The sequence below is a fragment of the Eretmochelys imbricata genome, chromosome 2 (assembly GCF_965152235.1).
Source record: "Eretmochelys imbricata isolate rEreImb1 chromosome 2, rEreImb1.hap1, whole genome shotgun sequence".
In the NCBI taxonomy this organism is placed as follows: domain Eukaryota; kingdom Metazoa; phylum Chordata; order Testudines; family Cheloniidae; genus Eretmochelys; species Eretmochelys imbricata.
Window position 1 is genome coordinate 234,301,857 of NC_135573.1, and position 27,595 is coordinate 234,329,451.

Genomic DNA, 27,595 nt, shown 5'->3' on the forward strand with positions numbered 1-27,595 from the left:
GAATCTATACCTTGGTTTAAACATAAAATGTCATCACATTGAAAAAGCCTGCTCTGGGATAAGATGCTAAGTAGCTCCTGGGGTGGTATCTGAAGAGCTATTTGAATACGAGTATTCAAAGTGGTGTGCACACATAGCCTAGGGTAGGTGATGAACATAAATGAACGATTGCATGATTGAATTTCTAGTTTGTGCCTGTACCGGGCATGAAGCAGCTCCTCTATAGTGTGAACATAAAAGATACCCCCAGGAAAGGGAAGGAACATGCAAGTAATGCTTGGATATTTCCCAGTGGGAAAAGAATATCACTGTGGCAGAGTGTAGTGCCTAGCACAGAACAACCCCCAACCAGTTACAATACAGGTGATGACTTGTTCCACACAAAGATCAACTGAATTGCAAGAAATAAACCTAATGATAGAATCTAAAGCCTCAGAGCTGTCAGCGATTGGGCTCCAGAAAGACACGGTTTTGGTTTAGTTGTGCTTCTCTCAGAGAGTGAGATTGGTGTGACAGTCTTGTTTTCTGAACAACTGGCTAGGAAGAGAATTATAAACTGCTTGCCTGAAGAATGAAACTGAGGAGTTTCTCCAGCAGTACTTTGTTTTGCTGAGGCACCATGCTGCTTGTGCAGGAGGTGCCAAGTATGATTGAGAAAGCTGTTGGAACCGGGTGTACGTTCAGTCTTTGCCCTGCCCTTCTCCTCACACAACAACTGGCTCTCCCCGTGTTCCTGTGAAAATCATACCAAACAATGTAAGCAAGTTCCTTTCTATTCCTGTACAGTCAAAATGTGCAGTTGCTTTGGTAACACTGAAAAACAAGCAACCCTCCCCTTTCCCCTTGCTGCGGGGGAGATGGAGGCTAATCTTGGGACATGGGGTGATGAGGGCACATTCTTTCTTCATGCTAAGATGGTTGGAGGGGTCCTCAGGAAGGCTGCGGCAGCACATTCTTCTCCTTCCTGCTCCCGTGCAACACATTCTTCTTTCCTCCTCTCCTGGGGTTTTTTTGCATCCCATCCTGCCACTGGGGTCTCAATAGCACATTATTTCTAACCCCCCTCTGACTCAGGGAGGAAAGCTTGCCAGCACATTCCCTCCATAGGAGACAGGAGGGGGAGAGGATACCAAAGCATATTCTTCTTCTCCAGACCGTAGCTGGTTTTACAGTCACAGGCATCACTGGCTATAGATCATCTGGTCTGTTTAGACCCAGCTGTCATAATGTTTATGTACAATCCTGTGACCGGGTCTGATGGCAATCTTTTATTCCGAAAATTTAATGATTAAAGGAAAAATTATCAAACTCTGGCACTTCATATTCAGCACCATAATAAAAGTAGTCTGATCTTCAAAGGTCCTGTAGCTTTCATTGACTTCACTGGGACCTGTGAGTTCTCTGAAAATCAGGCTAATTTTATTGTGTTGACTAAATATCAGTTTAGAGGCTTAATTTTAGGCCACCTACTTAAGACATTTTTGGCTTAGATGATCATAATAAATACATGGACATAAGAATGGAACCATTTAAAAACATCCTGCCTGGTCTTTTGCAAAATAAAGAATTCTGGACTGTATGTAGCGTTCTTTAGCATCCTTAATGTTCTTACCATGTGACAATAACATGGGCTATGGGTTTGATCGCACAAGTTGATTCCTCATCATCTTCTACTTCTCAGCCTGCCCCCCCCTCATAAAAATGTATTTTCCTAACCTTTCGTTATCAGTTTTGTATTGCCATAATTTAATTTGAACAATAAAATTGTTTCCAGATTGTCAAGTGTGAGATGGAAAGACAGTGTTATTTATATGTTAGTAAAGCAGATAGTCTTCTTCCAGTTCAGTTTGGATCCAGAAAGGTTTTTTGGTGATAAACCTGAAAACTGCTTTCATTATTAAGTGACAGGAACACTGCATTAAAGTTTGTTAGAATGGTTTTACTTCAGACATGTAGTGCTTGCTCTTTGTTCCACTAGATGGTTTCAAAGGTTACTGTGGTCCAAAGCACTTTTCTTAGTTCTGAGGTCAGTAATGGTGGAAACAGAAAATGATGCAACATATTTCTCAATTTAAAATAAATTAGGTCAGATTCGTTAACATTTTAGGGCGCTCTTAAAGTGGCCTTTCTGCTTGAAAACGAAAGGGGGGTGTGTGTGTGTGGGTTAAAGCAATGATCGGACACACCAGAGTTTATCCCTTGATGCCAGCTGACTCAGCTCTCTCCTTCTTTGTGTCTCCTCTGCCTTCAGTAAGGATCTTATCTGTCACAGATGTTTCTGGTGTCCTGTTTCCTTGACATCATCTTATGGAGGCTTCAGAGATGCAGAATCTCTCTCAGCTCCCCACAGCTCATTGCTTCCCAACAAAGTGGAATTTCATGTCCAGAGTAGGTGTGAGGCGACCCCTGGTGACTAGTTGCAGAGGTGGTGGCATCCTTTCAATCATTTCATGTAGCTTCAGCCATTTATTGACACCCATGCTTGATTTTCCCATACCAACTAGTATTCTTTATGGAACCAACCTGAAGCTGGTACTGGGACCTGATACTGGGAGCAGGCACTGCTATATGCCTAGCTCACTTGTAAGATGGCATGTGGATGTGGTAATGTAGTAAAAACCTAACTCTGAATGTGTCCCCCCGACCATTTAGTTTGCAATGGCCCAGAGTGTGAACGTCCCAATTTCTCTTGTGCACATCTTCTGCAAAGTAGTATGATTGCTACTGCTGTATCAGGCCACTCATCGTTTGGAAGTGGTTGTTCTTGGCCATCTTGTTTTTCGGATGATTCTTAGCATGTTCTGGAATGGCATTAGTCTGATTTCCCACTGATTTCTCAAGGGAAGTAAAGATAAAAATATAGCGTCATGCCACATTTTATACATGTGTAAAACATTAAATGTATTAAATATTTAGGGCCAAATTTTCAGAAAGGCACACTTGAGGCATTACACTGTTATGTATCTACAGGCCAGCAGTTACCATGATGACATGTGAAAATCAAGGAACTCTGTGTGCAAATGGCTATTTTGGAACCTGTTGAGCTGGTCTCATGGGCATTTACCTTATTTTTATGTACACTTCTGTTAAATACACGTGCAAATATAGATACACAATTGTGTGTGGACCTCCAGCTTCCCTGTCCAAAAATGTGGTCCTTGTTGTTTAATACAGACTGGCACCTCAAGAAAAATATTGACAATAGCCCTTATGTACCATATTTGTTCTCTATTTCTTTTCATCTACTTTTTTTAATTAGTTAGGACATTTGCATGACAATGGGATCTCTTTATTTTAGAGTTAATGTCTTCTTGCTTTACCTGAAGTCCTATGCCTGTAATTGTGACATTGCAATCATTTTCACAGCAGATAGCTATGATGTCAAATGCAAAGAATTCTGATTTTGGGTGGGAAGCAGGCAGCTGGAGCAAATTAAATGCTTCTGAAGCAAAGATTCTGGTTTTGCGCATAGTTAAAATACTAACAACAAGGAGCCTGAAGTCCTTCATCGTATAGTCCTTATACTCAGGTAAAACTCTAGTCCAATGGAGATTAAAAAAACACAAGAAAATGTATGTATAGCTGCAGAATTGTTTCTGGGGAGGATGATTTTCAATAGTTTCCAGGAGTTATTAGCTGACGAGCTAAGTGCCTTTTTCGTGAGATCACTATATTAAATCTATACTTTTTATCATCTGTTTTTTATCCCATGCAGATGTCTTTGTATTGTCTGTTTGTTATCATACGACACTTTGTCTAAAACCAGGATGTGGCCAGCCTTTTTAACAAGGTGTATGCAAATTGATACCCATGAGCCTTTGCACAAACATCTTTCCAATCCTGTGATAATCATTCATCTAGAAAAATGAGTCTGAAAGCAAATATATCTGGCTTTAACAAACGATTCTCTTGTCTTACAGAGAGAGGATGCAAGCCATGGAGAAACAGATTGCCAGTTTAACTGGTCTTGTTCAGTCTGCGCTTTTTAAAGGGCCAAATACAAGTAATAGCAAAGATGCTTCTAGGTAAAAAAAAGAATTCATTAAATCTGTTTCTCTGTAATTATTGTTAATGATCAATCAGCAAAATTAAACATTTAATGTAATAACAGAAGACTGAATGCTCAACATTTAAAAACTTTTTTATCACTTTTGATAAGAGCTGGATTGTTAGGCAGAGTGGGAAAAGTATTCCAGCCAATGAATGGAGATTTAACTGCATTGTTCTTGTTGATGTTAATAGGAATAATATGGTTAAATCTCTGTGCTTAGTGCTGGAAATGTACCCCTTTGCTTAACTTGTATTTAAAAGCTTATTTTGAAAAACAAACAAACAAAAAACCCACAAATCTACAATCCACCAGCAACTTAAATGAAAAAAACAAAACAAAAAAATCCTGACAACAACAACAAAAACCCAGTTTGTATGGTCAACAGGGTAATTTTTATTTAGTTATGATAAACCTCACTGCAAATCTACAGTAAAGCTAGTCCTTGAAAGTTGCTTAAATAGCTATTTGCAAGAAAAATTCCGTTTTGGAAATTTTAAAGCTGACTTTTCTTTTCTTTCTTTCTTTAGTGAGAAGATGGTGAAAACCATGTCCAGTAAAAGCAATATTGACAGTGCAGGTAAGACCATTCTTTTTTAATTGTACAGAATACACAAATCTACACTGTAACTCAGAGTCCTGTAGATATTAACATCTTATGGGAATGCTAATGCAACTGTAATTATAGTGTCAGAAGCAAGGCTATAGGCAAAGGATATGAGAACCAATCAGTTCCTTGCTACCAGTGGTTACTCGAAAGGGACAGTATATGCACACCTGTGCAGGGAGCCAGCACAAGGTTTAGGTAAGGCATAGCCCTTGTGCTGGTTCTCAGAAAAGGGGTGAATTTCACTGCATATGCATATCTCCTATAATGCATATTCCCAATCCGGACTTGTATTGGGGGAAAAAAAATAGTGGTATCCTCACAAACTCCACCCAAGACAAGCTCTTCCTATGTGAGGTACCAAAATCCCATAGCGCTCACAGCAGACTGTGCAGATATTAAGAATATGATCGCATGTGCTCTGCTGGGCCCTCCCTCTGCAGAGTTTAGATACAGCTATAGGCAAGGCAGGTTTAAGACATAGGAACTTGCCTATGACTGTAGCTCTGAGTCATATGAGGGTATTAGCATCTTGGTTACATTATTTTTAAAAATTGCTTCTGTCCCTTATGGTTGGAAAGGAACTTGAAAATGTGACCCAAATGTAACCAATGCAGTGATGTGGGCTTGAGTGTGCAGACCAGCTCCTGCAGAGAGAGGTGCAGCAGCCAGTAGAGTCAGTGAGGAGACTCTATGATCCCACATTCAGCTCCAGAGCAGACCAGGCTCTCGTTGCTTGCATTGTTACTAAAACTCTATTTATGCATATTGAGATGGTTTAAAATATTATTGAATACCTTTTTACCTATCCAAATTGTCAACTAGTAAGAGAAAAAATGGTTTTTATCCATTGTGGAAATGTCCTATATAATTTAGTAGAGAATTACAACCTTTCTGTAGGATGTTTAAACATTCCTGTAGAATTAAATAGATAATTCTAGCCCTGATGTAGAATTGTATTGGTGGTATTTAAAGCAAACAAACCAGCCCTACAGACAAGGTGTAATTCTAAATTAAATTCTGTAGATTTTTAGTCACTCGCTACAGACCCCTATTACATTTCTAAAGAAACCTATAGATTTCATCTCTATTAAATTCTGTAGGATTTTTCTATAAGGGTAGTTTGGCAATAAGATGCTGTAGATATAATGATGCTAAGAAACATAGCAGTCAGCAAGATAGCATTTTCTCTTATTAAGCCACATTGATCTGTTACTAACTATTGGCATCCTCCTACAATGTGTTGGGTAGTCATCAGTTCCTATGAAGCCAATAAAGTTTGAGGTTCCTCAGCATATGTCAGGATTAGGTCATATTTAGAGTCACAGTTCTGGGCAATTTTGAGGGGCGGGATAAGGATATTACAAAAGAACATGCCAGCTAACATAAGCACCCATGCAACTACAGTTCTTTAAATTATTTGCAGAAGTGTCAGTTGCTCTGGCAGTCTTCAGCAGCATTTGTTAATTTGTCTCTTTCTGGGCCTGTGTGTGTCTATTGCAGTGGATTGAATGCAAGCAGAAGCAGTTCTGTAACTGCTAGCAACTGTTCCAACTAAGAGGACTCTGGTCTGGCATGAAATACAGGTTGCCAACCTTGCAGTTTATTAGCAAATCTATTGTACCACTCACCAGCCATTCCAGTGGTGATGTTAATTCAGCTCCAAGAATTCCGTTTCCCTAGAATAGCAGTGTGACCTCAGATTGAACATGGCCAATAGAGAAACAGACCAGAACTAAAAAATATTGAACATATGCAGCAGAGAACAATTTAAGAGCCTGATACTAGAACTGGATCCCTCCAGTTGAACCCTTGAGACTGCATGGAACCCCACTGAAGTCAGGATCTCACCCTAAATAGGTAGGACAGTGTTCTTTGGTATAAAAACAGTACAGTTTGTAAAGAAAAAATGGCTGTTCAATACTTTCAGGCAATTTGGAGAAAAATAATCTGTCTTTCTAGGAACTGCAATAGGATCATATTCAATAACATTCCTATTATCTTCCCCAGTTCATTGTCATTACATGATAAAAATAGATAATATTTTGCAGTCACATAGATCCTGTCAAATACAAAGCACTGTAACAACAATAACTAATTAACCTTCACAATGCCCGTACTAGGTAGCCATGGCAAGTATTATTTATTCTCTTTTCCCTGATGGTGAAACTGATGTAGGGAGATGTTCCCAAGACCACATAAACCAGTCTTATGACTGAATCTCTCCTGGCAGCCAATACTGTGCCCATTCCCACTAGACTGATATATCCTATATTTTGAACAATTTGAAAGGTTTCTGTTTCTGATATTATAGCACATGCACATTAAAAAAGCATTTATAATAACTGGAAACTTGAAATCTACCCATCTTTGTATTTCACTTGTTGTAATAGCACTGTGTACCTTTTAGGCCTTCTGGCTGTCCCTGTGCCTTTACTAACTCACACAAACCTTTTTTGCAGCACTGTTTAGGGATGGAGATCATGACTCATGCCATGGCTGAGACCTTGTATTCATGCAGCTAAGTTCCCCCTAGGTCACTAAGTCACTAAGTTCCCCCTAGGTCAGGTTTATGCATGTCACCCACAAGTGAGGGTTGCTACATAAGCCCAAGTTCCAACTCCTATTATCTTAAATAAAACCAGATTTTACTCGCATAGGGTAGTAATAAAGGGGGGGGGGGACCCCTTAAATAAAAGGGTATGTAAAATACACTCTACAGGAAAAAGCTCTGCTTAGTTACTGAGTTATAAATTGTGTTTATATATATGAAAATTTCACATAGTACAATAATCTTTGGTCTGACAAAGCAAGGACTGCCGGTGTTCAAGGCATTACATGTTCCAAGGTATGTGGATAATTCGAGCTCCTATTTCCTTTATAGCTCTGCTCAGCTTGTCAGCGTATGCTAAATAATGCCTTTATTTTTCTCCAAACATATGTGAATTGTAACATACCTTCACCCTCCAAAATCAGTTTTGTTGACTCTCATTTGGTTTTGACCGATCCCTGACATGGATTAGGTATGGCCATTAGGCAATAGCCTCTTAAAATACACACTTTCACTTAACTACAGCATACATAGCCATCATCTTTAGTAATTTCAAATAACACTTTAAAACAGAGCTATAGAAAAACATTGATTGAGCAATCCCTTCTAGAGCACTGGTAAGCAGAAATGGGAATTGCTTCCCATCCTTAACAAAGAAACAGCTGTGGAAGATAAAAAGTGACTCAGAAATATAGTACAACATTATATTGTACATCACATATCCTGATGACAGGAGACTTTGATCAGACAGAAATAATATGGGAAAGGCTCATTGGAAACAAACTCAAACCTTCTAAATTGTATATACAGGTACCTGTCCGTGCTTTAATATTGTTATCTCAAATATGGTATTTCATGAAAACCAAAAAGCAGTATCCTTTTAGTTTGCCAACATTTTGGGTCCTTTAGCTTGAAATATTAAATAAATAAAATGAGACTGTTACGGTCATAAAGTTTGCTTATCATGTTTTTTTCCTTTAGACTCAACTCTTTTTTTTTCACAGAACTCTGTTACACACATCACAGAAATAATAATAAACTGCACAACAGGGTTAAAAAAACAGTGATCTTCCACAAATTTAGTTATGCAACTGCCACTGACGTGAATGGGAATCCTATAACTATGTCCCTATAAACTACTTCAGCCCCCAAAAGCTAAGAGAAATTAGAATATTAGAAATATTCTGTCTATTGATTTATATCTCTCCCAGACATACGCACACCAACAAACACCCACCAACCCTCACTCTTTTCCACCCTATTTTTCTTTTCAAGTGGCCAGGATAGAGAAGGCACATAAGACGATGTGCTCTTTAGAGAACCTTTCAAAATCTGGGAACCACAGCTTGTTAGTGGTGAAGTTGCAGCTTTAACTTTGAATGTTCTTATTTTGTTTAGTGGACTCTATTCCAGTATTTGTGAGATTCAAATGATTGTGACACTGTATTCCCTAGTGATATTTGAATACAAGAGGGCTATTTTTAACGAGTGGATGGGCAACCCAGTTCAAAAAATCTTTGTATTTGGCCTTATCTTTCTCTTCAGTCAAGCCTGGATCAAACCCAAACCTCCTTTAGCGGCCTGGATAGATAAATAAAGGTGTTCTGAAGGATAGTAAAATGGAAGGAGAATGATGGTCTTGTGACTATAGCAAAGGACTGTGAGTTAGAAAGTCTGGGTCCTATTCCGTGCCCAGCCACAGACTACCTGTCTGGTCCTGAACATGTTACAGATACTTCACCTCTCTGTGCCTCTGTTTAAAAATGGGGCTTCTGTTCAGCTTTGTTCACTAACTTTTGTAAAATACTTGGATGTTTTCAATACAAAACACTATAAAAGTGCAAAGTATATTTTGTATTAAATGTCTTTTCGCTCTTGCCTAGCTGGCCTTCTAATCACCAGTCTATAGCCTAGGCCTGCTTCCAAGAGAGAGAACTACACTCCCCATACCAACTATCTTCTCACTCAGCTGTCTTGTTCTTCCTTTCTGATGAAATGCCAATCTGTGGAAACCAACTACTGATCACCAGAGCACTTGCACGCTTGCTGAGAGCCTGCCCTATACTAATATTTCATATTCCAAGTGCTTCCCTGTAGTGCTTGAGAAAGCAATGGATACAGGGGTGAAAGTAAGTTAGAGGACTTACCAGTGCGCCGGAGTCCTGAGCAGGGGGCATGGCCTGAACTGGAAGAGGCTTGGCCTGAACCGGAAGAGGTAGGGCCTTAAATCCCCGGGCCCTTTAAATCTTGATTTAAAGGGCCCAGGGCTCCAACTGCGGTAGTGATGGCTGGGAGCCCTGGGCCCTTTAAATCACTGAGGAGCCCCGGGGGCTCCTGACTGCCACCGTTACCCCGGGGCTCTGGGCTCTGGCAGAGCTTTAAAGGGCCTGGGGCTCCACTGTGGTAGCATCTGCCGGAGCCCCGAGCCCTTTTAAATCCCCGCCAGAGGCCCGCCGCTGCTACCCCAGGGCTTTAAATTGCCATCTGGGAAAGCCGATCCCAGTACGGCACACCGGCTCTTACCAGTACGCCGTACCAGGGCATACCGGCTTACTTTCACCTCTGAATGGATACCGTGGCTAACAGGTGGCTAGTGCAGGCTCATGGCAGTGGTTGGAGTGGCACACCAGAGAACAAGAAAAAGACCTACCTGTGAGAGGGAGTGGCAGGAAGGGAGATTAGGTTGGGCAGGGGGTGGGCACTTGTCTTTTCGGGAAGTGGATCACAATCCAGCTCTAGTTACAAGGAGGACAGGCAAGTGTGGGAGGTATATGTACTGGTTGGGGGCCAGATTTTCGTGAGTGCTCATGGGTACGAGGCATACGCCTGCCTGTCTGATCACTGGTTTGGTGATTGAACTGTGGGAGCTATTGCCTGGGGCAGGGATTAAAAGGGTAGGCTTTTTAAAAAAATAAAAAGCCCAGAATTGTGGCTAAGAATCTGAACTGTTAAAGAACAGCTTTCAGAACTTTTTGGGAATCCTGTCTGTATTGTCTGTGAATTTAATATTCTTCTTTTAAAAAAATGCAAAAAAAATGGTGCATATGGGATGGAGAAAGTGAGATGTCCCTACAAAGAAAGCTGCATCATACATATTGGCAGATGCATAGATAAGTATTGATGTATATTAGACTGCAGTGTGAAATGTGCACAGGATAGCAATAAACACAAAGGCTGCTTGTTTCTCAAGCATTGCATTTTGTAAAGGAGCTCCTTAGAAGGTAAGCGAGTATTGAATGATGCTGAAGTGTAGCAAAAATATGTGATAGCTTGCTCAGCAATGAAATGAAGATGGTGTTGTTTAAGTTATTTAAGATCTAACTGGAGTGTGTTTAAGTAAGGTATAGCATTACAGCTTCAAGCCGTGGGTTAGAACAGCCTTTTGTCTCTTCATGTATCAGGAAGTCGATGGTATGGTACAGCAGTGTACTGCGTGGGTGCAGTCCATCATGCATATGCTTTTATGGACAGGACTTGCTCCTTTGTTTCCTGATTTTACATACTTAAATAAACCAGTGAAGATGATTTTTACAAATCCCCCAGCCTCTTTTTAAATGGAAACAAAGACACACATCAGAAAATGGACAGTTTGCCTTTTTTTCAAACATCTTCCATGTGGGAAGGATTTGCGGAAATAACATGATAAGGCACATACACCTGTTGCCAAAAGAACAACATGTTTGCAGCAGGCTGTGCTTTATCTTTGTATGCTTTGCTAGTTGACTCAACCAACTAATAATTAGTGGACTGGGTGTAAATATAAGTCCACAGGGTTCATTTTCATCAGTGGGTGTGATGTGCAGAGTGTCCCTCTCTACACTGAGGATTTATCCTTAACAAGCAAAGAAAAGCTTGCAATTCTAGCTTTAGCTTTGATTTCATTAAACTTGTCATAGAGCGGGACATGGGTGAAGCAAATAGTGACCTAAGCTACTATGCACAGGAAGGATTCCCATCTTCATTGACAAGTTGCTTTCAGTTTATGCAGGCTGTACGTTTTTCGTGAGAGTGGAGGAGGTGGTTGGAGTGAGGAGGAATGGGAGTGACAGATGTATGACAGACAGGGAACCCTGCAGACATACTGTCCTCTTACTCTGTGCACCAGGGACTGACTTGCCATTGTGACCAGCAGGGTGTGCAAGGCAACATAATACTGTGGAGTTATTCAAAAAATGAGGCAGGTCCTGCTTACAGTCTCTCAGTCTGCCTGTTTCGGGGGAAAAACACACTAAGACGACAATTAAAAATGAGAAATGTCAAAATGCAGATGTAATGTGGATACTGGCTGCTGATTTCAGATTTGATTGTATTACATGAAGAAAACTACTATGCACGTAAAAAGAACTGGCCTAACTATGATGGCTTGATCAAGGAATAATGTTTTGTTAAGAACATAGTTTCACAGCTTTTTGTGATTGTTTTAAAAATCATGTGTAGAGTCCTGCACAACCAGTGCTGGTTTTAAATGCAGTTCTGTGTACAGATGGCAATCGAAGATGAGGGGATGGGCAGATTAGTGGGGGCAGCATACAGTTGGATAGTGTCTGTTGTGCCACCATTTTATTTCTGGTTTGGGAATATGGTGGTTACTCTTTTTATACTTTTTAAGAATAAGCCTGTGGAGTTGCTAGCTGGGAACATGTAACTGGTAATTGAGTAGCCGACTAGGATGTTTTCCTGTGCTTGTTTTCCACACACCTGTGTGCCTGGTTAAATCTCTTTCCCATGCCAATCAATCAACAAATAGGTAGTGTAGGATCTTTATGTGTACTGATCAAGTCAGTCTCAGATGGCCCCTACATAGGGTGGGTATTGCCACATCTCCGGAATGCTAGATACTCCGATACTTCCAGGAATTGCATGGGTCCCCCACCCCCATCAGCATGACCTTGCATGCACGGTCACGCTGCATGAAGGATGCCATTTTGAAGAGTGTGCTGCCTCATCCCTGGCAGCATAACCTCACGTGGTCATACTGGAGTGCAGAGCAGCGAGCTCTTCAAAATGGCATTGTCCATTCATGATACTACACAAAACCATGTCCAGTTTTATTTTTGTACTAGACAGAGGACAAAATTATATTTTTTTAAAAAAGGACTATCTGGCTTAAATTGAACAAATAGCCTGCCTAACCCTACACTACAATTTTAGCCATGTTGGGAGGGCCCAGTTAGAGCATAGCTATCTCCAAACCTAGATCCAGCACAGTTCTGTTTGGTAGGGAATGGTCCAGTGGGTGGTCAGCATGACTTGCAGTTACAGTTAATCTCCCATCCATACTGTAAAATGGAACCATGTGGTAACCAGATCCTCTGACATGGCTGAAGTGGCAACACAGTTAGGCCCTCAGATATCTCACTGCAAAGTTGTGTATTGGTTGTGGAAATCACAGCCACTGGACAGATAATGAGCACTGAAGTCTGCAATTAGCTATCTTCATCCATTTAAGATACAAGCTGAATCTGCTGTGCTCGCAGTGGGGAGGAAAATGCAGCTGGACCTTCACTTTTCATAATCTAAAGAGTTTTGCTGGCATTACTTGCAGGAGCTGCTCACGTGTCTGGTGGAAAGAATTCATTAGCAACTATTGACTCAACTACCATCATCAATCACCCTGCACCCGTTGGCTCCCCAGCAATGCAAGTCAGCCTACATGATATGAGATGCAATGTGTCTGACCTTCGGCTGCAGCTGCGTCAGATGAAGCAGCTACAGGTATGGTCACATCCCTTCATTTGCATGAGCACATGTCCTGTTTTTGAAAGCCTTTTCCTGTGGATTAGAGTGTAAGACATTTTTGCCTTTCAGTGCCTTTTCTTTTTTTTTTGCTGCTTGTGTAAATGTTGTTTTAAGTACTACAGCTATAGAGAAAAAGGAAAAGCAAAAGGCAAAAAGACACAGGTACAAACTGTTATAACGTATGCATCTTTCAGAAGAAAAGTATCTCACTTTATAGTATTGGTTAGAGCCAGAAAAATAACTTCCTGCCTATTATTATTAGTTATTAATTCAATATTTATAATACAGTAGTGTCAAAAGTCTCCAGGTAGATCAGGACCCCATTGTGCCATATATAAACATGTATGAAGACACAGTCTCTGCCCTGCTAAAGATCTTATCATCTAGCAGTTTTCACCCTCCTGAATGAACACTTCAGATGTGAAGAAGCCAAATAATAATTTTGGGTCTGTGAATGAGTTGTGCAATTTTTAGGGCCTTTGATTTTCAGAGACCAAAAGAAGTAGGCAACCTCCTCTAGGACAAAAAGAAAAAGAATAATGTAGTCAGAGCTGAGAAGACTCTTTCTGTTATAGTATATCTGTATTTTACCAATGCTTTCATGACCTACACAGTGTCAGCACTTCAGAGGCGATGGGAGATTCTCAAATGTTACTGATGACTGCAGATTTCAGTTCAGAAGTCCTAGCAGGCTATATGACACATACACACACATTGTACAGTATGTAAATACATATTGCTCACCCCAAACGCTGTAGAAATATTTGTACAATTCTTCAGTCCTTTGCCTAACTGAAAATTGAAGGACAAATGCGGCATATATATATTAGATAAATACTTCATCACAGGAAATGTAAAATTTATTCTTGTAAATCAATCTGGATAGAGGAACAACCAGTTAACATTCCGCCATGCAGGACACCCCGCCTTGAAAGTGACCTCAAGCCTCTTGCAATTCTGGTTTATTATTATGGAACAGAGTGATACTAGCACAGATTAGAATACATAGTATGCTTTGCCTTTTGCCCTCTTACCTAGACGGGAAGTGTAGTACTGGTTACTACTAGCTGAGGAGGGGACAGGAGAGTCCGATTAATAATAGTAAAGAGAGTGCGCCTGTTAATGAAGAGGTGGTCATATATCCTTTGCTCCGCTTGCTGGAGAGGAGGAGATGGGATCAGGCAGGTGATCTTGTGGATGCTGCTATATCCATGTACTTACTCTTTCATTTAGGCTTGAATAAATCCCTGGAATACAAATGCATTTTAATATATTTTTTAGTAGTGTTGCCCACCTATATCCAGATATCAACCTATTTGGTATGCCCACCTGGACGTTGTGTTGCACTTCACAGTCTCTCTCCCAGGAAGTAAATTTGCGTTATTCTAGCAACTATGTACCTTCCAGGGCAGCCTCTGAGAGAGGTTTCTAGGAGTCCGCAGCCACTTATGACAAGTTACCCCCTCCGTTTATTTCAGTGATGGCGCACCTGCAGTTCCCTTGGTGGTCACTCCAGGAGCGACTGGGCATATTAACAATCCTGGGAGACCCTGTGTTTGAGATGCACTCTATGTTGTTCACACAGACTATTTTAAAATTACTATAATGGGAGATTCTCTGTCCTAAGTTCACTCAATGCATCAGTTTTTTTCCTTCATGTTCTTTAAACAGGGCTAACAGGTTTAACCCAAAGAGGCACCCTCTGTTTACAAATCACAATTCTGCCTGAAAAGACATCAAAGGAAAAAAGTATTTTTCTCTTTTTCTCCAATTTGTTTAGTTCATACATTTGACAGCACTTTGTGTTTTATCAATTTCACTATTTCTGTTGTACAGTCAGTCAATTTCTTCTGTTGTTTCTGAGTCTTTCACATAGCAACATAAAAATAAATACTTCTGAAGGATTAGAAAAAATAACATTTATTTGTATTACCAGAGCACCTAGGAGCCCCAGTCATGACCAGGATCCCATTGTGCGAGGCACTGTACAAACAGAACAAAAAGACAGTCCCTGCTCCCAAGAGCTTACCATCTCACAAGCACAAAAATTGGCATGTTGACTCAGGGATAGATGCAGTACTTGGTGTACCAATTTTTTAAAAATATTGGTACACCACTATCAACTCAGCATCTAGTCTTCAAGGTACCATTAATTAACATAATGGAATCCTAGAGATCGGAGATGAAAAAGACCCATTAGTTCACACAAGGCTTGTGTAATGGGGTCTACAAACCCCATACTGAACATAGGCAGCGTGGTAGAATCATAGAATATCAGGGTTGGAAGGGACCTCAGGAGGTCATCTAGTCCAACCCCAAAGCAGGACCAATCCCCACTTAAATCATCCCAGCCAGGGCTTTGTCAAGCCTGACCTTAAAAACTTCTAAGGAAGGAGATTCTACCACCACCCTAGGTAACGCATTCCAGTGTTTCACCACCCCCCTAGTGAAAAAGTTTTTCCTAATATCCAACCTAAACCTCCCCCACTGCAACTTGAGACCATTACTCCTCGTTCTGTCATCTGCTACCACTGAGAACAGTCTAGAGCCATCCTCTTTGGAACCACCTCTCAGGTAGTTGAAAAAAGCTATCAAATCCCCCCTCATTCTTCTCTTCTGCAGACTAAACAATCCCAGTTCCCTCAGCCTCTCCTCATAAGTCATGTGTTCTAGACCCCTAATCATTTTTATTGCCCTTCGCTGGACTCTCTCCAGTTTATCCACATCCTTCTTGTAGTGTGGGGCCCAAAACTGGACACAGTACTCCAGATGAGGCCTCACCAATGTCGAATAGAGGGGAACGATCACGTCCCTCGATCTGCTGGCTATGCCCCTACTTATAAATCCCAAAATGTCATTGGCCTTCTTGGCAACAAGGGCACACTGTTGACTCATATCCAGCTTCTCGTCCGCTGTCACCCCTAGGTCCTTTTCCACAGAACTGCTGCCTAGCCATTCGGTCCCTAGTCTGTAGCGGTGCATTGGATTCTTCCATCCTAAGTGCAGGACCCTGCACTTATCCTTGTTGAACCTCATCAGATTTCTTTTGGCCCAATCCTCCAATTTGTCTAGGTCCCTCTGTATCCTATCCCTACCTGCCACTGTATCTACCACTCCTCCTAGTTTAGTATCATCCGCAAATTTGCTGAGAGTGCAATCCACACCATCCTCCAGATCATTTATGAAGATATTGAACAAAACCGGCCCCAGGACCAACCCTTGGGGCACTCCACTTGACACCGGCTGCCAACTAGACATGGAGCCATTGATCACTACCCGTTGAGCCCGACAATCTAGCCAACTTTCTACCCACCTTATAGTGCATTCATCCAGCCCATACTTCTTTAACTTGCTGACAAGAATACTGTGGGAAACCGTGTTGAAAGCTTTGCTAAAGTCAAGAAACAATACATCCACTGCTTTCCCTTCATCCGCAGAACCAGTAATCTCATCATAGAAGGCAATTAGATTAGTCAGGCATGACCTTCCCTTGGTGAATCCATGCTGACTGTTCCTGATCACTTTCCTCTCGTGTAAGTGCTTCAGGATAGATTCCTTGAGAACCTGATCCATGATTTTTCTGGGGACTGAGGTGAGGTTGACTGGCCTATAGTTCCCAGGATCCTCCTTCTTCCCTTTTTTAAAGATTGGCACTACATTAGCCTTTTTCCAGTCATCCAGGTCTTCCCCCGTTTGCCACGAGTTTTCAAAGATAATGGCCAATGGCTCTGCAATCACATCCGCCAATTCCTTTAGCACTCTCAGATGCAACGCATCCGGCCCCATGGACTTGTGCACGTCCAGCTTTTCTAAATAGTCCCTAACCACCTCTTTCTCCACAGAGGGCTGGCCACCTCCTCCCCATGCTGTGTTGCAAGCGCAGCAGTCTGGAAGCTGACCTTGTTCATGAAGACAGAGGCAAAGAAAGCATTGAGTACATTAGCTTTTTCCACATCCTCTGTCACTAGGTTGCCTCCCTCATTCAGTAAGGGGCCCACACTTTCCTTGGCTTTCTTCTTGTTGCCAACATACCTGAAGAAACCCTTCTTGTTACTCTTAACATCTCTTGTTAGCTGCAGCTCCAGGTGTGATTTGGCCCTCCTGATTTCATTCCTACATGCCAGAGCAATATTTTTATACTCTTCCCTGGTCATCTGTCCAATCTTCCACTTCCTGTAAGCTTCTTTTTTATGTTTAAGATCCGCAAGGATTTCACCATTAAGCCAGCCTGGTCTCCTGCCATATTTACTATTCTTTCGACACATCGGGATGGTTTGTCCCTGTAACCTCAATAGGGATTCCTTGAAATACAGCCAGCTCTCCTAGACTCCTTTCCCCCTCATGTTATTCCCCCAGGGGATCCTACCCATCAGTTCCCTGAGGGAGTCGAAGTCTGCTTTCCTGAAGTCCAGGGTCCGTATTCTGCTACTTACCTTTCTTCCCTGTGTCAGGATCCTGAACTCGACCAACTCATGGTCACTGCCTCCCAGATTCCCATCCACTTTTGCTTCCCCTACTAATTCTTCCCGGTTTGTGAGCAGCAGGTCAAGAAAAGCTCCTCCCCAGTTGGCTCCTCCAGCACTTGCACCAGGAAATTGTCCCCTACATTTTCCAAAAACTTCCTGGATTGTCTATGCACCGCTGTAGTGCTCTCCCAGCAGATATCAGGATGATTAAAGTCGCCCATGAGAACCAGGGCGTGCGATCTAGTAGCTTCTGTGAGTTGCTGGAAGAAAGCCTCATCCACCTCATCCCCCTGGTCCGGTGGTCTATAGCAGACTCCCACCACTACATCACTCTTGTTGCTCACACTTCTAAACTTAATCCAGAGACACTCAGGTTTTTCTGCAGTTTCGTACCAGAGCTCTGAGCAGTCATACTGCTCCCTTACATACAGTGCTACTCCCCCATCTTTTCTGCCCTGCCTGTCCTTCCTGAACAGTTTGTAACCATCCATGACAGTACTCCAGTCATGTGAGTTATCCCACCAAGTCTCTGTTATTCCAATCACGTCATAATTCCTTGACATCACTAGGACCTCCAGTTCACCCTGCTTGTTTCCAAGGCTTTGTGCATAGGCACTTGAGATAACCTGCTGATTGCCCCTCATTCTCAGTATGAGGTAGGAGCCCTCCCCTCACAGACGTTCCTAGTGAGGAAAGTCTGTCCTATTTACAAGCAAGCAGCTTGATCACAACTCCATGCAGCTGCCAGAGCTGCCAATCATGGAGGCAGGCCTCCACAGCTGCGACTGATAGAGGAAACAAGGCCTGCTGTAAAGGGAGAGCACAGAGAAGGAAAAGGAGCAGAAAGTTGGTAACAGCTCTGCACCAGACCGTCTTCAGGAAAACAGCCAGGAGACTGCAAGCCCAAAAAGTGAAGGCCAAGCAGACTTAATTGAAGGTGAGGGTCCAGGTACTGACCTGAGTGAGAGCAGACTAAGGAGGGTGAGTCAGGAGAAGCTGAGACCACCCAAGAGATGGTGACACCTTGTCTATGCTGGAAGAACTATCCAGTGCTAACAGTGACTGTGAGTAACTGGTTCAGAACCTGGTTTAGCAGCAAGTATAGCCACAGGCAAACTGAGGTCAGGGCTGTGTCAGCCCACTGATTAGGGATTAACTATCATTAACGAAATAGTGATTTTTGTATCAAAGGTTGACTAAAGTTAGATATTTTTCCTACTACTGCCGTATCTTCTTCCACTAAGGGACTGATTTTTCAGAACTGCTCAGCAACTTCAATTCCAATAGATGTCCAAGGGTCTGCAGCCACTCAGTGCCCCTGAAAATCAGGCTCTATTCTGCAAGTAGTTACCACTATTTTAACAATAGTTCAGTGTTAGAGGAACAGCAGGATTTCTATTGTCAATGCGAGGAAATGAACTATAACCACAGCCTGGATCCTATTGTAATTGTTGCCTCAATGACTCGAACAACAAACAACCATATAATTATATAAAGTAGTTCATTCTGCTCTCCTAGAATAGTGGCACTGATGATAATCAGAACATTTATAGAACAGGTCTAAAAAGTACTTTAGACTATGGCAGGCCAGCTTGTTCATTACAATATAAAGCATTGTTGGCTCATTTGTATGTTGTGATCTCTTCCTCCCACCCCCATGCCTGCCTTCAGAGAATTTCTTTCATGTATCCTGTTTAAAAAGAAAAACATTACTAAGCTACAGGGAGTGTGTGTCTGTGTGTGTGTATTTTCCTTCAGTAAATTTGTTACATGCAGGGAAATGAGTCCTTCAAAAAAGTTCAATGACACTAGTGTTGTTATAGTGGTATATGGTACTCACTAGAATAGTATCACAAGTATAAAATTGAATTACAAATTCAAATATGCTTTCAGCTGTGTTATAAAAGTGGCAAAACTGTGTGAAATCTGTGCTTGGCAGCAAACTACAGTAGTTAGATAATTAAATCATATGAAAGTCCCAAGCTGTAGCCAAATCCTATTTGTGGATGTGCCTTTCATTTTTGGAGCTGATGTGCTGAAATATACTTCAACATAGATGCAGCCTGGGGGGGATCCAGGGGCTGTTTCAGTAGAAGGCTGCAGTTATCCCATGTGGGTTCTCCTCCTGCTAATGCCTAGCGCATTGGCAGCCTGGGGTACAAAGAAAGCCTGGGCTAGCAGCAGAAACTCTCCAGCAAGAGCCAAGAGCGGCAGCAGTGCAGGGGCTGAGGCCTGGCTGGTCCTCTTGGTCCAGATGCTGGCAGGGAGGACCTATCCCACCTGGACAAAAGGCCTCAGCAGCCTCTCGAACTGTGAGGGATGGAGGAGGAAGAGCAGCATGAGCAGGGGAAGGGCCCATACTTGGGAACAGCCACAGCAACCACCATGTTCCTGGGGATGTCAAACTGTACACCTGTAATTTGATGCGTGGCCTTTATTTTTTTATTATTATTATTTTTACAAACTGGTGGTTTGTTCCAACCCCCATTTTCTATCACAGACCTTCTGCCACCAGACCTGTTCTCTTCACGCTCCATGCTCCTCTCCATCCTTCCCTCCCACTTCCCCTTCTCCTCAGAGTCTGTTGTCTTCTTCCTTCTCTCGGGATCCTTTGAATCTAACTCATCCCCTCCAGCCATTCCCCTCACCCCACCTCTGCCCTCCACGCTAGTTAAAAACGATACAAAACCTGTGTCATATAATCCAAAGAGCTATATTAAAAGAACATGAAGTTTGTGAAATCAAGAGTTAGGAATTGCCAGAATCCAGGTCCCCCATGCAACCTTAATGTTCTTTTAACATGTGGCTTTTTTTAATGTAATTTCCAAAGTTGTTGGGGTTTTTTTAAAAGCAAACTTGAAATACAGGAATTCTTTCATGTGGACCCATATTGACCCCCAGCCTGGGGCATCAGGAGGATTCAGAACCACACCATAGACCTCTACCACTTGAGCTAATGGAGTACCTGTTAGAGCCAACCACTAGAGCGGGATGAGACATATACTTCGCCAGTGGGTTTCACAGCTGTTTGCTGACAGCAGAGGAATGTGGAGACTTGGGACATATGCATTCAGTTCCAGGTTTTGGAGGGGAGAATGCTGTAGTGGCTATAAGCTATTCTGCTCCCGTGCCCGTAGCCTGTCTCTGTCCCGCTCTGCTCCTATCCATAGAGCCCTGCGCGGATTCAAAATTTGTGCCTGCGGATATAAATCAGTCTCCATGGAGTTTCAGCGCTCTACCAGGAGCTGCAGCTGCGAAAGCAGCAGCTTGTCAGGCCACCGTTCCCAGGAGCCAGCGCCCCGCACTGGCAGCTCCTCTGGCATTGCTGTACTGCCCCCAGCCGCACCCACTGGGGTGGGCACCAGCCCCACCGGCAGTGCAGTGGGAGGGGTTGGGGCAGTACAGCCACGCCAGAGGAGCTGCCAGCACGGGGTGCTGGCTCCTGGGAGCGGCTCCGCGGATACTGATTAATATCTGCAAATATCTGCATCCATGGATATAAATTTTATATCCACGCAGGGCTCTGCCTATCCAACCCCCATTCCTTGGCTTGTGTCCTTTTCTTCTTTGCACCTATCAACTCCTTCCCCTTCTGCATGTATGTATTCACTCCATCTCCTGGTTCCTACCCTCCCACCCGGGTGCCTATCTATCCCCCTACACTCCAGCTTCTGCTCCTCATTCCTTCTGCTCCATCACCACTCAGTTCCTTCCTCCCTCCCCGTTTGCTCCAACACCCTGTCCTCTGGCTCCTGCAACCTCCGCGCCTCCCCCCATCCCCATTTATTCCTTTCTTACTCCTCTGCATTCAGCTCAGATGTTTCTTCCTTCTCCTCTTCGCTGCCTGGGCACCAGCCATGGGAACACTGAGAGCACAGAGGAGAGACTCTCAAGTTTCTGTGTGCAGTGCCCTTGCTGTCCCTAGCAGCCAGGATGAGCAATTGCAGAGAAAGTCTTGGGGCAAGTCTACATTACAAAATTAATTTGAGCTAAGTTACGTTGACTTACAGCCACTGCAGTAATTGAATCGGTTTTATAGGTCCACACGACACCCCTTGTGTCGGTGTTGCACATCCTCACTAGGAGCACTTGCACTGATTTAACGGTCAGTGTGGAGCATCGTGGGACGGTTTCTGAAAGGCAGCCACAGTCGGTGGAAGAAACACAGTGTCTACAACGACACTGCATTGACCTAACTTTCATCGAACTAAGCACTATGCCTCTTGTGGAGGTGGAGTTAAGTCGATGTAGCGGGCGAGTTACATCGGTGGGAACTACATTTCAGTGTAGACGCTTACAGAGTTAGGTCACCATAAGCTACCTTACTTTGTAATGTAGACCATGCCTCGATCAGCCTCTGCAGCTCTGGGAAGGAGCATGCTCAGAGCAGACTCTAACAAGTTTCTACTGTGCGTGACCTGAGATTTTTCAGTGGTTTATTACTTGGTCAAATTTTAGATAGTTAAAGACACATCGGTGGCACCAGGGTGTCCCCTCTGGCCAAATTTAAAGACCCTGGCCCAAAACATAAAGGTGCTAGAGCATCTCAACAAAACAGCTGTAAGAATTTTTGTTTAAGAAGGTCAAAATAATTTATTTTCTCTAATCTTGTTCTCAAAAATGGCTGCACTATTTTAGCTGGAACTTTCCATTAAATAAATAAATTAATAGATTCAGCCTGAGGCAGACATCCAGCATGGGAAACTATAGCCCCAGTGGCAAAAGACTATCAGAGTTATAAGCAACTGAAAACAGGATCTTATAATGGGAAGTGTTGGGCAGCCTTAACAAACCGCGTCACTATCTGTGTCACCTGTAATGATAATAAAAAATATGAAACCTAACATAACATGCACCTTCCGTTTCCCTCATTGTTTTGCTTTTATCATTGAGGCAATGTGATCTAGTGGAGAGAACACTGGACTTTGACTCCAGAGACATGGATTCTATTCCTGACTTTGCCACTGGCCTGCTGGGTGACCTTGGGCATGTCAGATCACCTCTGTGCTTCAGTTTCTCCATCTGTAAGATGATAGCTATCTCTTTTGTTAAGTTCTTTGAGACCTATGGTAAAAAGTGCTATAAAAGAGGTATTATATATAGGCTATATATAGTTATGTATTTATTTATGTTCCCCTTCCTTGACCTCTGCGCCGACCTCAGGGTTCAGCTATGTATGTGTATATGAGCTATGAATACAGAGACAAGCGCCCAAGTCCGATGCCTTGCACCACAGCATATTTGTGTGTCGCAAATCGCCATGCTGGCCTACACTAATGTAAATCAAAACACTGATCCCACACTGAGCGATTACATATACAAAATGCCTTTTAAATGATTTGGTATGGAATTTAGCAGCTGCAAACTTTTAGAATTCCATACAATTAAAAAAAAAAAAAAGGAACACTTCCCTGCTTTTCTGTTTAACCTTGCAGCTGTTGCATTCGGCTCTGTTTTTCCTCCAATAGTTCTGAAATAGTGCTTAGTGCCTATCACAGCCTAAACACACTGGACACCCGGAGCCTTATCACGAAAGAGCTGACTTTCCTCTCAGTGTGCATCCCACTCATGTTAATGGGGAAGTAGGAGTGCACAGCAGAGGACAGATTAGATCATACAAATCTGGAAAGCCAGAAGCGATGTATTGACTTGTCTATTTAGTTCCTTCACGGACTGGAAAGATGAACAGTGACATAATAGGCCTTTTCTATCTCTGATTTCTATTTTCCTCTTACAGTCTTCCTAAATCAGCCTCTGAGGTGGTTTTGTTGTCTTGAAAATCCACTTGCATCTTTACCAACTTTGCAAGACTGGGTGACTACTCCCAGGCCTTTCAGGCAGCAGCATTTCTTTTCAAGTCATATTGTTAACGCTCTTATGAAAACTTCTATGTTTTTTGTTCAGTAAGGTGGAAATCCAGATAAGGTTTGGGAAAACAGTGGCAAGTGTGTAAGTCGCTCGGCTCCTAAGACACTTAGGCACTTTTGAAAACGTTACCCTGTATCTAGAACATTGCTACGATCACAGAATCATTCTCATGCCCACACAGATCCTAAATGTGCTAACTGGACAGAGCCTCACTTACTACTTTGTATGTTATGACCTCAGTAAAACTGAAAGTAGGAGACCCTTGCCATGGAAAGTTGGTAATATCAGGCCTTCCAGGGGGCAGTTACAGCAGGAATTCTATTTGTAATAGTGTTGAGAAATGTTTACTGCCGAGACAGAAGATAATGCCCCAGTGTTGAACCTAAAAATAGATACTTCGTCTCCTCTCTCCAGCACTCCATGCCCAATGAAGAGTGGTTGGAATTTCATAAACATACTTGTGAAAGAGCATATAAAAAGTGTTCACCTCACTGGGAATATAGGAGGAACTTGCTCAGTGCCTATATACGAGTCACCCATGGCCTTGTAATTTGTAACATCTTCTAATAGAAGATTTTTACTTGTAGTGTGGAAAATTACATCTTAAAGAGCAGCTCTACTCTAAAAGATGCTCTCTCTTTAAAGGAATAAGTGATAGGTTTGCAAGTACAGTAAAAAGATGGTTTTTTTAACTGCCAGCCCTGCAAGCTCATCCTGCGCAGTACAGCCAAGGTGGGTTCTTTCCTTTTCCACGAATGAAGATTCTCCAGGCCAAAGTAGGTATTTAATAATATCTGTGCACCCTGATTACCTTCTGATTATGATCTCAGTGACACCTGTGGATTCCCAGTGCCTTCAAACCATTTTGTACAAGGGTAACTGATTGGCCCTGTAGATAAAATTCAGTGCACAATCGATGCACGAGTAGAAGTATGCTCCAGTTCACTCTCTCCTAACTGCTTTGGCTCTGCAAGGTTAATGGGAATAAAAGGTATTACAACTTACATTGCCCACTAAAGTGAGAAGGTCTGTGGCTGAGTATGCATAGATAGCAGATCTCTGGAGAAAGGAGGTCTCCTTTTTAAAAAGTCACTTTTTAGAGGAAAAACACATTTTAAAAGTCTTTGTTGTTGATGTATATTGCAAATTAGTTGTACGTCTTTCATTCCATCACATTGGGTGGTTTATCCACTGCTTGTAACACTGAAAAGTGACCCTCAAAGAATGGCAATATGTTTCAGCTTTCGTGATATTTTCAAATGATGGTCCAGCAAGTTCAGTGAAGGACTACTAAGAGGCATATACAGAAGGGAATCATGCCCTTTAGTGTGACAGCTCCTGGAGGAGCGGCTGCACTCTTATTACAAGGCAGGAAGCTCAGCATTGATATTTTACACAACACCTTCTAATGTCACATTGAATGGTGGAGAAAGGTTTCAGTCCCTGCAGAAGTATGTGGTAAAATTGGTGGCAGACATAGTACATTATAATGAAGTCTACACATTCTGTCAGCTTGCTGCTGTACGTCAGCCACACGCTTTAGAAGTTAATGGAATTTGTGCTCTTTCCCCCTTCTCCTTGAAATAACGTTTATGGATAAAGTGAAGGGGTGGGGGGAGTATGTTCATTCAGCTGTAGGGCTGTTTATCCAAACCTATTTCTGAGTGCTGCAATGTGTTCAGTTGCCAGGGATGTTAGTCAGGCAGGAAAATTGAAGTTGATTTCTTTTGTGCAACAGCTGCAGAACCAGGAGATGCTGAGGGCAATGATGAAGAAAGCTGAGTTGGAAATCAATGGCAAAGTGATTGAAACAATGAAGAGGCTGGAGGATCCTGTGCAGCGACAGCGCATCCTGGTGGAGCAAGAAAGGCAGAAATACCTTCACGAAGAGGAAAAGATTGTGAAGAAGTTATGGTGGGTGGGAAAACCTCTCTTAGTGCTTTGAGCTGGTGTGTTGTTCATGCTTGGATTTTCCCTTGATAGAATATTGACTTCACTGTGGGACTGCTCATGTGGGTAAGTGCTACTTAGCCTGCACACTGTTTTCTCCTTTACATAATTCCATGCCCTCTCATAGGCTGAAAGAGAGCAGGGAGCGTCCGATTATGGTTGTCGAATTATATCTAAGTACCGCTGGGCAAAGAACAGAGTTTTTGGTTTGCTGGCACTACTGAACAAGCCGGGGGGGGGGGGGGAGCAGGGGGCGGGGGCCGGTTCATTTGGGACAAACCAAAACCCTATTTATTTATTTATTTATTTTTGAAATTTTCAAAAAATCAGAAGTCAGAAAAAAAATGTTTGGGGTTGAATTAAATATTTCATTTAGATTTCAAGCATTTTAAACCATTTGGTTGTTTTTTTCAATAAAATTTCAAGGAAATTTTGAAACAATTCATTTTGAACCAAAAATCAGAATATTTCATTTTTAAAATGTCAAAGCAAACCATTTCAATTTTTGTTGCCTTTTTTTAACTGAAATAATTTGGTAATATCAACATAAATTTCACAAAAAACGTTGGTGTCACCAAATCTTCATTTTTTAAAAAAAAAAAATTAAACTGGCGTACATTGTGTAAATCAGTGGCCTCTAATCGGGTGATGGTTCTTAGTTAAGTGATGATGGTTAGATTCTGTCTTCAGAACTCCCCATCCATATACCCACAACAAACATGACCCCTCAATTTCAGATACTGTCTATGGCCTCCATATACCCAGATATCAAATAAGGTGTAATTGTAAAAGAAAAGAATAGGAGGGACTAAATTTTCTTTGAGAGAAAGAGGTGCAGTGGGAGATAATATTCTTAGCATTAAGTACTGTATAGAGACAGTGTTCCATAGTGCATGCTAGGTATCTCATGGAATGGGCACTGATGATGTGGGAGACTCGAAAAGGAAAAATAAAGGTTAATTAAAATAAATTATGTCAGTTACGTTAGTTCAGGGAAATCCTATGGCCTGTGTTATACAGGAGGTCAGACTAGATGATCTTAATGACCCTTCTAGCCTTGGAATCTATAAGTGTTCTTCTAGCCATTTTGTGCTGGGATCTTCCATGCACAGCCCTATATTTGTAAGAGTATTTGCAAGATGCCATAAGTGAAGACTGTGTAGAAAAGGCTTCTTTCTCAATTCTTTGGCTTACTGAGATTGACGATGGCCAGTGATTTAGTGCAGCCCTGATTTTGAAAATGTGATGTAATTAGGTTTCGCTCAAACTAAAATCAGTAAATGGTCTAAATAATTCTAACACCAAGATATTGTAAACTACTATTTAATTAATTAGTTTTTATTGCTAATCCAAATTTATATCTGACCACATCTGAAAAATTGCTCCTTTATGTACAGAGAAACTTTATAATCAGCTTCTCACTGCAAACATTAATCATGGTACTCTACCATACCAGCAGTTCTGATATTTATAAACAAAGAGGGAAAGCAATCTTCTATGTTAATATATGTGTTGTTAAATGACTCAGATTTACTACAAAAGTATCACACCTGTGATTATAAAGAATAATATTAATCTAGGAATTTGTGTTTTCTCTGCAAGATGGTGAATTTACAGTGTTATATACTGATGGATATTGCTATAAACTAACTCACAATCCTAATTGAGCTACAGACAGTGCTGTACCCCACCACTGTCCTGTTCATCAGTTTATTCGCACACTTTGTATTAGCTAAGACTGTGTACACTCTAGGGCTGGAGTTCTCTTTGGGTCAGGGGCAGCAGGTTTGTATAATTTTTGTTGGTGCCCAGAATGGATTCAAGCCCCCCTCCCCCCCCACCACACACCTGCCTAAGGCTCTGGGAGGGAGTTTGGGTGCTGGGTGTGGGCTCTGGGCTGGGACGGGGTCGGGGTGCAGGACGAGGTGGGGGGTGCAGGATCTGGGAGGGAGTTTGGGTGCAGGATAGGGTTTGGGGTGCGGGCTCTGGGCTGGAGAAGGGGGTTGGGGTGTGGGAAAGGGTGAGGGGCATGGTGCTTACCTCAGGTGGCTCACGAAAGCGACCTGCACACCCCTCTGGCAGCAGCTTCTAGGCGGGAGGTCTCCACGCACTGCTGCCTGCAGGCACCGCCCCTGCAGCTCCCATTGGCTGCAGTTCCCGGCCAATGGGAGCTGTGGAGTCGGCACTTGGGATGGGGGCAGTGCAGGGAGACACCCCCCACCCCTGGGGCCATAGGGTCGTTCTGGCTGCTTCTGGGAGTGGCACGGAGCAAGGCTGGGCAGGAAGCCACCTTAGCCCTGCTGCAGTGCTGGTGGTGGCGGCAGCATCCAGGGGTCCCTGGGCCCTTTTAAATTGTGCGGGGGTGG

The 27,595-nt window shown here is 42.5% G+C and overlaps 1 protein-coding gene across 7 annotated transcripts in view; it reads left to right on the plus strand.

The window, feature by feature from the left end:
* The window catches only part of KIAA1217 (KIAA1217 ortholog), a 240,793-nt gene that overhangs the window by 176,768 nt on the left and 36,430 nt on the right, over positions 1 to 27,595 (plus strand). For 4 of the 7 annotated variants that reach the window (XM_077809460.1, XM_077809459.1, XM_077809463.1 and 1 more), the window contains 3 exons: positions 4,579 to 4,628; positions 12,752 to 12,921; positions 25,018 to 25,193. In XM_077809460.1, coding sequence (XP_077665586.1) covers positions 4,579 to 4,628; positions 12,752 to 12,921; positions 25,018 to 25,193 — 396 coding nt within the window. Of the gene's footprint in view, positions 1 to 3,920; positions 4,026 to 4,578; positions 4,629 to 12,751; positions 12,922 to 25,017; positions 25,194 to 27,595 lie in introns of all 7 variants that reach the window. The other 3 variants (XM_077809458.1, XM_077809461.1, XM_077809462.1) reach the window with 1 other exon arrangement.